Source organism: Falco punctatus, assembly GCF_963210335.1.
Source record: "Falco punctatus genome assembly, chromosome: 4".
NCBI classification, from domain to species: Eukaryota; Metazoa; Chordata; class Aves; order Falconiformes; family Falconidae; genus Falco; species Falco punctatus.
Genome location: NC_137583.1, coordinates 84,899,908 through 84,915,066, shown reverse-complemented (window position 1 = coordinate 84,915,066; position 15,159 = coordinate 84,899,908). Strand labels below are relative to the sequence as shown.

Genomic DNA, 15,159 nt, shown 5'->3' with positions numbered 1-15,159 from the left:
TTAAAATAATTTCCTTTCCAGAGTAGCCATTACAACCAAGTTTTGGGCACTTTTCCTAAATTAACCTGTTTTTCCTAGCAGCTGTATTTCCATAGACTTACAAATGCCTGTTCAACCATACTGAATAAGGCAGCAGCCTTTTGAAGCACATAAGCTGTACATTCTCAAAGCAGTTTTTTCCCCCATGAGAACTGACGAAGCCCGATTTCCTATGGGTTTGCACCCAAGTCCCTCCAGTGACATTGCCCATCTGCGACTGTCAGCAACGCTTCCCCCAGGACTTTCGCTCCCTAACATGCCATGAGGGGCAGCAGCCTCGGTAGGTACCTCCCTTCCCTGAATTGCTATGACTGCAAAGCCTTAATTAATATTTTCCATCTTCCCCCTTCTTCCCACCTCCTCTACATATAGGTGACAAGGGAACAGAAGACCGAGGCCCCAGGTGCCACGGCGAGTTCAACATACATGTGCTGACTGACTGGACTGGAGGCCAAAGAGCACAGGAACCCGCTGAGCTCATGCAGCAGCCCTGCTCTCAGCAAGGGTGCTACATCTACTTTCTTTTCTCTCCCCGCTGTCAGTTTTAAACACAATTCATGTAAGCGTTGTTATTCTCAAAACCTCTATCCTTAATTCTGGGAAATGGGATGGAGGGATGAATACAGAGCATATAAACATTTTTTGTGAGCAAATCCAGCTACCAAATTAGAATTAAAATAGAATATGTTGTATGCACAAGGAGTGCTTTTCATATGAGTCAAAAACTTGTCACACCTGGGTGCTAATTTGTGCAAGTCCTTTGTAAAGATAAACTCTAACCACAAGCAGAGACTTACACATTTTATGAACACATAAAAGTGAAATATGCTATGCATACATTATCAATAAAACAGAGACAGTTACAAGCAGCAGAGAGACTTTCCATTTACCACCTATGCTTTGTTTACAATGAGGTAGCAAGAAACTGTCTTCAATGGGAGTACTTGAGCTGAAGTATCCACTTTTTAAATCAAAATGTAGTAAAAAAGCATTCAAAATTGCTGAATAAAAACCAAAGCACATACATTAAATTGTATAGATTTCTATATTCTAAGAGAGAAGACAGTGAAAAATTTGTGAATTGAGGAGAGGAAAAGGTAGCCTGAACCAAAATATGTGCAACTGTTGCATTAAACCAAGGCAAACAGAACAGCCACTTAACTAATTTTAACACATCTACAGGTGCAAAATCACAACCTTCATGTGAAGGTCATTTTTGAGTGTAGTTTTGTTCAAAAACGACTCCACACAAAAACTCATGCTGAGATTTACTTGTTCCAGCTGCAGACTTGCTGCTGTACTTAGCTCTTGTTCACGGTGCAAAGCTAATCGTTTCAGTTGTACTTTGGTGTGTTAGAAGGAACTTTCATCTGATCTATTTTCCAATTAGCCCAATTAATATCACCCAGCTCTAAAAGGTCTCACTCCATGGCAGAACTACAGATTTTTTTCTGAAAAGTCACCTGATCTTCAAATGAAAACACCAGAGCAGCACTGGTACCAGGACAACCAGCACAGGTGTAGCTGCTCCTGCACCTTTTCTTGACCACTGCTTAGAATTTAGGCTGGTTTGTAGCCTGCATTTAGTTAGCTTCAGTTTCTGTGCCGTGGACATTGTGGTAACACCATGCTGAAAGACCCCCAACTTTCTCACTTTATGGGACGTTTCTTCTATCTGCTTCCCACATGAATGCTTTTGGCCACTATGTTTAAACAGGTTTCATTCTGTTAGTACATCAGAGTTAGCAAGTGAGCATAAAGCTGACTCCTAGGCAACCTAAAAATTTGTTGGGAGCTACTTACAGCAGCTACATTTGCTTTGAAACTCCTTTTTAGCTCCAAAGGGGTTGCTTTTACTGCTGTATAAACCAAACTATGCAGCCAGCTAGCATAACTTGCAAAAGAACATAAAATAAAGAGTGTACCTTGCCATATATACTGTGGTAATTAATCTAAGCTTTTTTTTTTTTGTTTGAATACTCTTTAAAGCAGATATGACTGTGAGTTGGAATACTGTCATTCTTTTTATACAGAGTGACAGAATTTCAGACAAAAATATTGGTTTAGAGGTGCTGAAATTCCATGTAAGTAGTTCCTGAGATGCAAAAACCTTATAACAATGAGACTTTCTGCCTCCAACCTTGCTTGCGATTGGCCAGGTGTTGATATTATACACTGATTAAACCTCACCTGTGGAATCACTTATAACAGCAAGTTTTTTAACCAGCTTTTCAATTCGTTGAAGAGTCCCACCATTACATTATTCCCAAGCATATGCTACCAGTCTCCTCTAGACGTGTTTTTCCTCTCCGTATCACAGCTTACAAAGCTCAAGGAAAAAAATAAATCTGAAAAGGGAAGCTTTTGGGAAGCTAGAGCAGTGCGACTCCACACCGGCTCCCCGGGAGAGCGGCGCCCTGCCAGGCAGCCCCCAGGGCGGGGGACGCCTTGCCCGGCAGGAGGGGCCGCAGCCGGGGCACGGCGCGCTGCCCGCGGCCCCCAGCGCCCGGCCAAGGCTGCCGCTAACCGCGGCTCCAAGCACCGACGGGGCAGTGACCCCCGCTCCCCTCCCCTTCCGCGACCACCTCGTCCCGCCCAAGCGGGGCAGCAGGTGACAACGCCGCGGCGGCCGCCGCTCACGGGGCAGCGGGAGAGGAGAGGCGGCGCAGGGGGAAGGCACCGGCTCCCCGCGGGCACACGCTCCGCACACGCTCCGCACCCGCCGCTTCGGGCGAGTCGAGCCGGCGGGGGGACCGAGGGACACACAACGGGCCGGGGCGCCCGGGGACACCCCTCCAGCGCCGGCCGCCCCCCTCCCTCACAGCGCCCGCAGCGCGCCCACCTGCCGAGCTCCCTGCCGGGGCTGAGGCTGTACCGCTCCTGGAAGGGCTCGGTGCGGATAGGCGTGCGGATCTCCGTCAGGAAGCCGCCTCGCCGCCGGCCTCGCCCGGGAGCGGGCTGAGGTGACGGCCGGTCACCGCGGGAGCGGCTGGGCGGCGGCTTCTCCTCGGGGCTCATGGCGCGGGGCTTCTCGCTCTCGGCGGGAGGGACGTCCTCCTGCCCCCCGCTCCGGCCCTGCCTCTCGCCGGGCCGGGCTCCCCTCGGGCTCCGCGGGGAACTGGCAGCCGCGGCTCGAGGAGCGCGGCGGGCAGCACGAGGCGGGCGGTGCGGGGAGGGGGAGGGGACGGGGATGGCGCCCCGCCCCCTGTAACGCCTCACCTGGGCGGTGGCGAGGGGCGGGGCGGCGCACGGCGCCGCGGGACGGTTGGGCGGCGCCACCTGCCGGCGGCCGCCGGGAGCAGGGCGGGATATGGGGGGGCAGGCGGGCGAGCCCTCCCGCAAAGTGACCGGGTGTCAGTATTAACAATAATTAACGGCGAAGGGGGTGGGGGCGCCGGCGTGACGCGCTGTGGCTGGCGAGGCACCATCGTCCCCTCCCGTCGTCCTGCCGGCGCCGCCCAGGCGCTCCCTGCGCCGGTGTCCTGGGGGGGGCGCCGCGGGCCGGAGGCGCGAAGCCTGAGGAGAAGCGGCGGAGCCGGCCGTGGGGGCGGGCCCTGCGGGGGAGCCAGGGCGCGGGCCGTCGCTGGGGGCACCGGGGCGCCAGAAGCCGGGGACAAAAGGGGCAGCGGCAGCCCCGAAGGGGACAAATAACACCTGAGCCCACCTAATGAAACCTGGGCCCCTGCGGTGGCTAAGGCACAAGCCCAAATTGAACCTTTCCCCACGGCTGGGGCTTAGCTGCTCTCCTCCGTGCTCCTCCACGAGCTTCAGGTGACTGTGCGAGGTGTGCAGGAACTGCCTCCCGGCCATCCGGGCCCGTGGAAATGGTCTCAGGGATTTTGCGCGAGCATAACTGAGGCCTGAGAAACGGCTGTGCTCCACTCGCTTCACCAGCCCTTCACCATCCAGCTTGCTGAATGTAGGTCTTTCAGGGACCTGTTCTGTGTGGCTTATCAAGGCAGTGCTGCGGAATTTGTCTCCATTGAGAGCACAGATTCTCTTTGACGTTGCCTGCCAATTCCCAGAGCATAGAGGAGAAGAGACTAATGCGGAAACAGGTCAACACACGGGAGAGGATTCAGCCCAGACCTGGGTCGTTGATCAGGGACGGGAGAATGATTCTGATGAGGCATTTTTCTGGAATTCTCTGGTTTGCTTAATGCCAAATCCAATTTGCAGAAATGAATAGTTTAGGAAGAAATTCCAGAACAGCATATAGAGTGGTGGAGAGTTCAAGACCTACGGTATCAATGTGCTTTCCACTCAGAACATCACTTAAGTTGTAGCAGGGCCAGAGTGTTACTGCTGAACAATAATATTTGGATTTAACAGGGGATAAGAAATTGTTACATCTGAAAACACGTATCAGAGGCATGTACTACAGAGAAAAGGTTGTTGCCTGAAAAACAGGTCATATTTTAAGAAGAAAATTGTGCTTTACTGTCTTGAAAACCGACTGAAAATCTTTTACCACTTTATAATGCACTAGCCATAGAGCAGACTATGCTTCGCCTAGTTACACCAAATATTATGGAGCTGATACATGCTGTATTTAAGTTTTCCCTGTAGAAAGGATAAACATAACCTTTATGACTCATTATGCACTAAAACAGCACGGTCTTAAACACTGCAGCATAAGCTTGTATGTGCTATCCACACAGGGAGAAATGTGTGGATATGAACAATGCTTGATTTATTTAGAGAAGCTCACAGACATACCTAGGCTGGTTACTCTCATACGTTACCTACTGATAAAATACATATGCTTTTTCCCTGTTATGTGGATATTTGGCTTCAACCACTGAAATATTATTAGCTGTTATATGCTCAATTGCACTTATACGGCATAACAAACATGATCTGCTTGTACAGATAACTAACTCTTTTATATTTCAATACATTTTTTTTTAATTTTCTGTCAGTAGCATTCAAGGAATCCATTCTCATGAGCTGTGTTTGGCCTGCAATCTAAGAAGCAGGAGGTGAGGTGGAAGATACCACCACAGGTATTCTCTTTAAAAGGATGTCCTTTTCAATTTATGCCTGCATGCACTGGTGTGAGTGAGTCATTTCTATTCTGCCGTGAAGAGGTGGATCAAATGTTGCACGGGGACATAAGCTTTGCTCAGTTATCTATCAGTCTGACTCTAGCTTGATTCTCACAGGACGTTCCTCTTCCCCATATGAGTGTACTCAGGCAACTTGTACATGGTGGAAGAGTTATCCAAAATCATCATCATCAGCAGCAGCAGCATCACCACCGTGGTCTATTTATAACAGAAATGTGAAAGCTAACCATTCATAGCCCGGCACACATAATTTAGGGTTGTTTTTCAGGTGCTAAATTCGTCCTTTCAACTTCCATCATAACAGAAAAACATGATCTTCCATGGGTGGAATTTCTGCAGGCTGCTGAAGTTCCGTATGAAGTTAGTTGTTTTGCACTGATGAACTACTTATTTCTCGGTGTTACTGTTTTATGTATGAGGTATCAGGAAAAGTACATTGCTCACTGAGGTGTTTCACTCCTGTATTCCTCAAAATGCTTCTTGTCATCATGTAAAGGCACTTATACAAGACCTCCATGTACTCAGTGCCACTGAAAACCAGTCCTGTTACACTTTTGTACAAACTGAGGTTTCTTATCAGCTGCAACAAAAAAGTGTTACTAATCTTCACTTCTCTAATTTAAGTAAGCTCAGCTCCACTAAGTGGCAGCACTAGGCATCATTACTGCCAGCTTCACTGAGTTATATTTGTGAGAGATTTAATAAAAACTGCTGCTCATGTTGCAATAATATGTATTCCTCTTTTACGCTCACAGGGTTTGATTTCATCATTTCCTGGACAGATAAATAAACTTGTGCTCAGAGGATCTAAGAGTAACATTTCCAAATACTTTCACAGGTTCATACTTTGCGGAATTTTCCACTTGAATATGAGTTTTACATATATGATAACATTAATCTACCAGTTGTAAAACACGTCACATGGGTCCCCCCACAATATATTGGATGGTCCTCAGATCAGTTTAACAGCTTCTCTGCAGTGCACTGGTGGTCCCACACATTGATTTATCTTTCACAAATTAGGCAGAATCTACTTTACAAAATCCAGAGTGCATTGCTACTTATTTTATGTCTGTGTCCAGAGCATAAAGATAACCTGTTTTGGTCTGTACATTAATTAAGAGAACTAAAAGATGTAGCTGAAGCACAATCGTGTTGTTCAAAACCCATGTTGTGTGCCTCATATACCATAAGAGTAGGGGTTAAACAGTGAGGTCCCAGTTCTGTTAATCAATGCACGAGTCACTAAAGCTGTTAACTTGCATTCCTAAAGCACAGAGGTTTATATTCAATCGCCAAAGATGCCAAAGCTGTCAGTAAATGTATCCTCACGCATCGTAAGTATAACCTTATATAGTAATCTGTATCGCTAATCTCAGTCATTCTTAAAAAGTCACTGACTGGATTTAATACTAAGACATACCTAAGAGGTACTGAAGTAAAATCACAGCTTGTACAAAGTTCCTAAACAGATTCCAGTGCTGCCCCAGCTGCATTCCTGAAAAGCTGTTATCTAAATAAGATGACTCCATGTGGCATGGTGGGTGGGTACCTATACTGCTTTGTCTACAGACTGAAGCATATTAAGTGCTTAAAGCAGAAAAACAGGAGCATGTGCAATTTATTTTTGTATGCTGATTTGATTCTGGAAAACCAGCACTAAGAAATCACACTCAACAATAGTTCTTCAACCGCTGTCTGTGATCCATTTTGAAATTGACTGAACAGATTTTCAGCGTCACCTGCAGTGACAGAATTTTTTTTTTTTTCTTACAACTGATTAATTTTGTAACTGGGAAAGAAGATAAACCAAACCAGTGTTTCATTTCCATACTGAAAAATGTAAAAGGTCAAGGTATGTCCCTGAAGTATATTACTCTTTGCAGAAGGAAAGGCAAGTGACCTTAGTATTACTACTGTTTATCATAGACAAAGAAAACTTCCCCATGCAGCTCCACTGGTTTTTTAAACCATAGGAGTTAATTATACAAAATCCTACATGCCAGCAATTCAGGAAAAAACATTTTTAGTTGCAGTCTTTGTGTTCTCCAGTGACTTATGTTTTATTCAACCTCAAAGAACTGTAACATAGCACTGTGGAGTTAAGCTTCATTTACACTAGAGTTAAAACAATCTAAATGTGCTTTACACCAAAGCCTAATAGAAATGAGAACTGGAGTTTGTGTTCCAGACAATGTATCATTTTTTTCTCTTCAAAACTTAATTCCAAGAGAGTCGGAACTAAACAAAGCCACACACTCTTCATTTTGATATATCCATGAAAGGTATTTTCAGGCAAAATTGATTTTGAAGGTTACCAGAATTAAATTAGAAAATAATAAAAGAGTGTGCCTTTGCAGCTCAAGGAGGATTTATGATTAGAGGAGATACAGTGAATCCTTTGTGGCTTTGTTGTGAATTGTTCTCCAGAAATGACAGCTATTGTCCTGTCTGTCCTCTTATACAAGAGTGAACGTTAGGCTCCAAGTGGATTTTTTGTCCATTGTACCAAAAAGCTATGCCATAAGAGTGGGAAGGGATTATTATTGATTTGTAATATCCTATAGGGTTATGGAGTTTCATTAGCATGCCAAGACAGACATCTGATGTATGGAGGCTTCAGGTAGAGTGCCACTGTATTTTAACAGAAATTCAGTAACGTATCATAGGGTAGATTCTGGTAAAAGGCGTAGTGCCAGCCATGTGAACTGAGCACTGCTGCAGAAACTGACACCTCCGGTGCACCCCAATGATTAGCAGCTCATCTCATGGCTTTTTAGTAAATACAGATTTTTTCCTTCCTTTATATATGAAAAATTCAGAGAAATGCAGCATAGTATCACAAATGCCCTCTCCCCCGGCTTCCTCCTCACAAACAAGTTTTGCCTAAAGGCTGTGCTGTGAGACCTGGATTTCTTGAGCACACACATGGGTGAGTGTTACTCTTGCCACCACCACCATCCCTGCTGCAGGAGAGCCAGCCCTGGCCTGTGGACCTGTGCTCCTCCACACATGATGAAATGCAGCGCTGCCTGCAGAAGGTCTCCTAAGAGTTGTCACAGTCACCTAGTTTCACGTTTGCTACTGATTTGTCTTGCACAAGATACTCTTACCATTTCTGTTGGAGTCTCTTCCACGGGTTTATATATTTCCTTATAAAAACCGCTCCCTGTATTTAAGCTTTCCCATCCTTCACATTGTACCATGATCCCTCATGAGGTGCCATTTATGTAAGAAAACAGGTATGGTCAGCAAAGTGTCTGCTGACTGTGTATCTGAGGCGTGTTAATCTACCCTGGAATGTGCTAATGAAACATGCCTGAGATATTACAGTGACGAGCAGTAGAGAAATGGGTGTGACATACTAAGAATGCCGAAGCATCCTGCCATTTATTTGCTGTCAACACTTAATGCAGACCAAGCATATGCTATTAAGAAATCATCTTTGCACTTGCTTTTCATACTTATAATGCAGTAATTATATCTAGAAGCGAGGTATGCATTAAGCAGTATATATATCTCTTTTGTCCTTCTGTTTTTCCAGGCATGTTCTATACCGAGGAATAAACTCACATGCTTTCAGGGCAGGGCTGGTCTTAGGGTGGTCTAGGAGAGCACGGGGGCTTTGCTTATGCACAGTGATGTGGAGAATCTCAAGTTTTAGACATGTGCCCTGAGAAATGGAATGACAGCAGTAGAAGGGCTTGAATGCGATGGTCAGAAAGGATAAGATTGTGGAAGAGCAGTTCCTTAAATCGGTGAACTTCCACTAGTGCCAATTTCCACCCATTCTAGTAAAATACATCCTCTACAAAATCAGCTACTTGTAATAGACAGTCCACACAATGCCATAACAAAGTGATTTTATTGACATTCCTCTATAGTGATATGGTTGAATAGAAAGCACAGCCTGAGTATCATGTGACATTTCTCTGTCAATATAAGCAAAATCAGTCCAATAATGAGGACCTTTCCTGCCATTGACTTTATGTAGTCATTAACAAAACCCATAACAGACATTTCTGTTAGACAAATTGGAAGCTGCAGGGAATTTGGCTAATGGTACAATATTTACTATACCTAGTATCTACTAGCTACAGGCATCCGTTTTTTTACTAGAACAAAGGAACTACATGACTCACTAGAGAGAAAGTAACAATCCAATTTTTTGGACCTTGTGATAACGGGAAAACCTATCCCAGATTTAATATATTGCAGTAACCTTTTTTTTTTTTTCCTTTTAATAACGAACACTGAGGTACAGCAAGAATAATAATAAAAAAGCACCGCATCTGTTGTAGAAAGATCTGTTGGTCTGCATTTGACTGAAAGTGTTTAATCTTGACTGGGAAGCCCTATTAATACAACTATGGAGACAGGGCAAAATATTATTATTTCAACAGAAATTAAACAAATCTCCAGTCAGATTTGTCCTTCTGGAATTCCACAGACTGTCACATGATTAATAGTGAAGGATGAGTTTAACTCGTCCTCTGTGCGTGTACGTTTTAGCTTATTTCTTGATTTTCACATCTAAATTCAGTATCCTATTGTTTTCAACTAGAGGTATGTCAGCTATTTGTTACAGTGAAACTAGAACAACAAAACACAAATCCACCCAACAAACACACCCCCCCTCCCCACAGGCTACCTCTCAGACTGGACCACAAGCTCAAACCTTAGCTACAGTTCATGGAAAAGTTCACGGGCACTTGAGCAAACTGGGTGAAACAAGTCCTCTGGGTCAGACCTGTACAAAACTCATGATTTCTCCGTTAGATGTTAGATGTAGTTTGGACCGCTCACTCTCTGCCTTGCGATAGCCACCGATCTCCCTAGAAAGTAAAAGTTCTGAATATGCACAGCCACATGACGGAAACTGAACGCTCATGCAACGTACTGCAGACTGAAGTGACAGCATTCGTAAGGTTTAGACCTGGCACAATTAACAGTAAGCTATGATTGTTTGTACTGGGTCAGATTCTGCATAGCTTATGTGGTTGAAGTCAGTGAGACTACTTCAAGGTGGAAGACCTACTGATGATTTAAAATACCTTATTTCATTCTTACATCTTCAGCTTAATGCTAGTACGGCAACAGGATTTCACCAACAAAAATATCCCTTTCCCTCCCTCTACCATTAATACCGTTGCAATAATCACTTTGAGAAAGATATGGACCCTCTGAAACCAAATGTACAAGCTACAATATTCACTGCTCCGATCGAAAACTGCAGTTCACAAAAGCTGTCAGATTGCCTATTCCATTTTTTCACTCGCATTTTAAAATTTATTGATATCATACCTGAATCTAGCTACCACCACGTTTAAAAAGAACGGAGGTGAAAGAGCTGAACAGATTATTTCACCGTAAATCTGCCCTATGGAATATCTTCTAGTCTTTCCTGTGGGAAAACAATGAAACCAGAAATTCTGTAATTAACAGTCAGTGCTTTACAAATGAAAATGCAGACCTGGGGAGAGCACAGATGATTATATGAGTGAGCAACACCATTTGAATCGAAAGGTGAACAAGGAAGGGTATATGCCTTGCATACGCACAGCAACAACAAAGTCAATTAATTGCATAATGGGCAGGCTAAATAACAGGTCAAGGGAGACGGGTTCCTCCCTCTCTTCTGTTAGCACCACTCACTGCCTCACTTACTCTGCCACTTGGCTGCACGGCTTCCCCTTCACTCCAGACTGGGACTGGATTCTGCACATGGCATGATGCAACGAATGGAGAATCACACTGTGAAGCGTCGATCCAGATATCCTGGAGATGATGTCAGTGTTTGAAAGCCCTAGTGGGTAGGGCGTTTGGGAAGAGAGAGAGGGATAGGGCTGGAATGGTACAATGCAAGAAAAGCCGAGTATGGCATTTTCTTTCTCTTATGAAAATAATAAACTGTCTTCCTTTATTCCTGGCTTTAGATCAAAAAAAAAAAACCAAAAAACTTGCAAGGAAATCTGCACGACCTTGTTACTTTGATGTCATCACAGTTACCTAAGAAAGCAACTTTTAAAAAATACTAGGTTGTGCGCTTGAAAGACAGCTTAGACCAAGGATTTTGATGGGAAGTAGCTGGCTATGCTGTATGGTTCCCAGAGCAGGAACATGTAAGGTGCTTAAAATGGCATCTGCCAAACGTGGAGATGCGTAACACCTAATCTAGCTTAGTCTGTGGCAAGTGCCAGAACATGTCATGAAGAAGAATTTCAGGAGAAAGCCTTCTGTGTTTCAGTCAGCGGGGTTTGATGCTGTCTCTGAAATACAAACATCTTTTATTACGGTACAAAAAATAGTTTTACCTTTTCTTAATAAAATATAGTCTTAAAATACTTTAAAAATTTAACTATACAATAAAGATTGGATATTTTTTTTTTTTACTTTTTTACTATGTTAAATGAGACAGCTCTTGATGCACTATTTTCCTTGGCCAAATATGGACCAGCCAGTTGGATACTTCTCTTTCTTTTCTTCTGTTGTTGGAAGACATCCAACATTTGACATAGTGCAGGTAACTTTATAACATCACCAGGAATAAAACAAGAACCACACGGGAATCAGTGGATTTTGGGGCCCACTGGTGAAGAGGCAGAAATTAAATACACTGGAAGAGTTTGTTGTTCACTCTCTCCTGGTGTGACTTGCTCTGATGCAATTCATGTGCATGTGACAGATGCTCTCAGGAAAAAGTTAAGATTTCTGTCTCTACCGTGCAGTGGGGCTGGTCATGTGGAATAGATGCCTGAGAGCTTGTTTGTGGAAATAAGAAGCATCATTTTCAGTATCTGGTACAATGAAGCTGGCCTGTAGCTGCAGCCTCTCCATATGCAACTGTAACATGAGTACTCAGTAAGAGTAATAACATACTATAAAACAGATTATCAGTAAAAGCCATACAGTAAATTAGTATAAAAGTGGCTGAAATGTCACAGAAATGGAATGAATGGGGCAATTTAAATATCCCAAATATTTTATATATCATTAACAAAAGCTACTGTTTCTGCTTAGAAACACGTTTTTGGGTCCATCACCTTTCAAATACCTATTGACCTAAGAATCAAAGCAGGAGAATGAGCTAAAACTCTCAGAATGCAGTTTTTAAAGTCAATGAGTTTCTGTATAGCCACCATAAAAATATGTGGGAAAACAAGAGTCCAATTCTTTTCTCTGGAGAGAAAACTTACGGGAATTAAATGTGTCAGACATCAAACTGATCTTTTGATTTTACAGTTTTCTGAAGCATAGGTAACACAAAACCACCAGCAACAAGCCCCCACGAGGGTGTGGTATTTCATGTGAGCTGCTAGACGCTATGATGTTACCTTCTCACTTACCTTTGCTCACCCTTCACAAGTCTCTCACTTCATATTTCATGCATCCTTTAACATATTTAGTGCCAGAAGATACTTCGTATTTCCTTTTCCCAGTTAAGACAAACACTTTCAATCTGAGATTAGTCTTGGAAAACAAGGGCAGCAAAGATTAACAAATAGAACACAATCAAGAGCAGTGAGGTCGGCTGTTAACAGCCTCAGCAAAGTCCATCTGAAGACAAGCCTGCTGCTGCTTTCCTTTCCTTCCCTGGCTTCAGAGCTGGAATGCAAAGTACGTCGAACTGAAGAGGGTTACGTCTGCAGTAACAACAGCTAGATCTTTAGCTTAGTGGTACCTAGCATGACTGGAGGGCCTTTGGACTTACTCCAAGCGGGAGTGCAACAACACCTTAACCCAAAGAGAGTTACAGTCCCCTTCATCCCCGGCAAGCACCCTTGTTCACTGCAGCTTCTCATTTAATAGACCCTAGACTAAAACCTTCTGTTACAACCGCTTGTGAGGTTATGGAGATTTACACTGAACACGAAAAGAAAAACGACAGAACCGAAAACCACCCCTAGCAACCACAGATAGATTATCCCAGCCTGACAGAAAATAAATGGCATCTGACACAGGGGATGGGATTGTCTAGACTTCGCATTTGGAAAGGAGCATTTTAAACGTCAGGAAACAAAGATCTGGTAAACAGAACCCAAGGGTATTCGTAAGAGTAGAACATTCTTCTTATTTCCCCTTTTCCTTGTCATATACAATACTAAGGTAAGGGAGCCTTGTCCTTTATGCTACATAATAAAACATCCTTCTTGAGTGTGCACAACCTTGTGCTTCTTGTGTGGTAAACATTACAATGGAGACGTCCCTCCCAATATCTCTGAAGTGCAAGTTCTCTCCAGTACTGGCAAGTAACAATCATAACAATCGCTGTTATGCTTTGCATTGCATTACAGGTTGGTTTTTTTTTTAGTTTTTGAAGGTCTTATCTGCACCATGTATCTGGGCCAGTTCCAGCTGATGCAACTGATGTGGATCATGAGTTCATATATAAAAATTTCAGTTTTGCTCATAGGTGTCTCTCAGATGGACAATACATACAGGGAAAACAAGGATGGATGAAGATACATTTGACCAGCTCCTAGTACTGGATTCAATGGTTAAGAAGTAAGATAGGCTGTGAATTGATTTAGAAGATGTGAGCATATAAAAGCTTGGAATGCTTGATGAGTTTTTTTTTTATTTTTTAATCAACGTAGGTGGAAGTAAACATTTATTAACATTTGGTCAAGTGTAGTGTAACTTGCATTTGTATTTTCATTGTTATTAATGGAGGTATGTAGAGATATACAGAAACCTTGAGACAGTTGTTTTTCTATTGCATACAGACTAGCAGTCCATTGGAAACAGAGGATGAAAGCATGAAGGTTAGATCTTAGAGGGCGGCAGTTCTTCATGCACAGCTTTTGTTAATCTTGATTTTTTTTGTTTGCTTGTTTTGTTTTCAAAAATAAAAACATGGGAAACCAAGATCAAATGATGGTGGACAGGAAAGGTGACATCATCAGCCAGATAAACACCAGAAGTGCCTGAACCCTCTCATTCAAGTCCAAAGGTGCTAGTTTCTTCAACAGCTGTCAGCAGCTTTTCATACAGCATAGAATATGAGGGGTAAGGTGGAAGATCCAAACGGTTGAAACATGTGTGTGCCCTGCAAAAGGAAAATATGTTACAGGTTAAGTTTAATCTAAATAACCTGAGAAAATAAGAACTGAGAAAACAAGTTCCTACTGAGACTCAAGACATTCAAGTTCACTCAAGAGATATAAAAAGAAATTCTAACTGTCAAATTCTGCCAAAACCTGAGGTACTGAAAAGTATGTGTACACACACTTGAATATTTCAAACAGAAGACACAAGCTAGAGTATCAACATAATGTCATTTTCTGCTACGCCTGCATTAGATGTTGCAGGGATCTTGATAGAGCAAAACACCGGAGGTCACTGAGGAGCTGGGGTCTAGGCCCTGACAGAGAGAAAACGCCACTACTATAATTTTGGTTGCTTTGAGTTTTTTTCAAAAAAAATGCAACTCGGCTGTATATCCAACATGAGCAGCTAGTAAGTTTTGCACCAGTGGACAAGCAGAATGGGATGAACTATAGTGACAGAATGGGCTCAGCCTGTGTTTATAGTGAGGCAGGGCTGACTGCAAAAAGACCATTCAGTGATGTGCTTCAGTGAAGAAGGAAGGTTGCTGAAAACGTTCCTCTAAGTCAGCTGTTAGCCATCTGCTGCAAGTCTGGCCTTTCAATGTTATTTATTTGTAGTCGCCAAAGCAATAGCAAAACGTTTTGTGCAGAGCAAGCTGCCAACTTGATGACCCTGTCTTCCCCCAGTTCTATCATTGTATTTACCCCTAGTTGGCAGCACCTTCAAAAGAAGCTGTGGAACAGGTTCCACGCATGCCTCCACCTTGTTGCAGCTTTTCTAGCAGCAGCAATTAGACCCAGATGCAGACTGCACTTCTGTGTGAGGCACTATACAAATGTGGAGGACAGAAACAGTCCCTACCCCAACAGGTCACGCATTTCAACTGACTGGAAAACCGTAAAGCTCATTGAACAAACAGGGGGCACACATTTTCATTAAAATGGTTTCTTTTTTTTCCAGTCAGCTTGGCGCTTTACATGATGCTAGAAATATTTCTGTT

The 15,159-nt window shown here is 43.4% G+C and overlaps 2 protein-coding genes across 2 annotated transcripts in view; both read right to left on the bottom strand.

The window, feature by feature from the left end:
• Nucleotides 1–3,197, bottom strand: part of STK17A (serine/threonine kinase 17a) — a 28,403-nt gene extending 25,206 nt beyond the window's left edge. The window contains exon 1 of the mRNA XM_080386092.1: nucleotides 2,882–3,197. Within this exon, the coding sequence (XP_080242218.1) occupies nucleotides 2,882–3,057 (176 nt within the window). The 5' untranslated portion in view covers nucleotides 3,058–3,197. The remainder of the gene's footprint in view (nucleotides 1–2,881) is intronic.
• A 144-nt stretch (nucleotides 3,198–3,341) lies between these two features.
• HECW1 (HECT, C2 and WW domain containing E3 ubiquitin protein ligase 1) overlaps nucleotides 3,342–15,159 on the bottom strand; it is a 281,613-nt gene continuing 269,795 nt past the window's right edge. Inside the window, exon 29 of the mRNA XM_080386066.1 lies at nucleotides 3,342–14,157. Within this exon, the coding sequence (XP_080242192.1) occupies nucleotides 14,046–14,157 (112 nt within the window). The 3' untranslated portion in view covers nucleotides 3,342–14,045. The remainder of the gene's footprint in view (nucleotides 14,158–15,159) is intronic.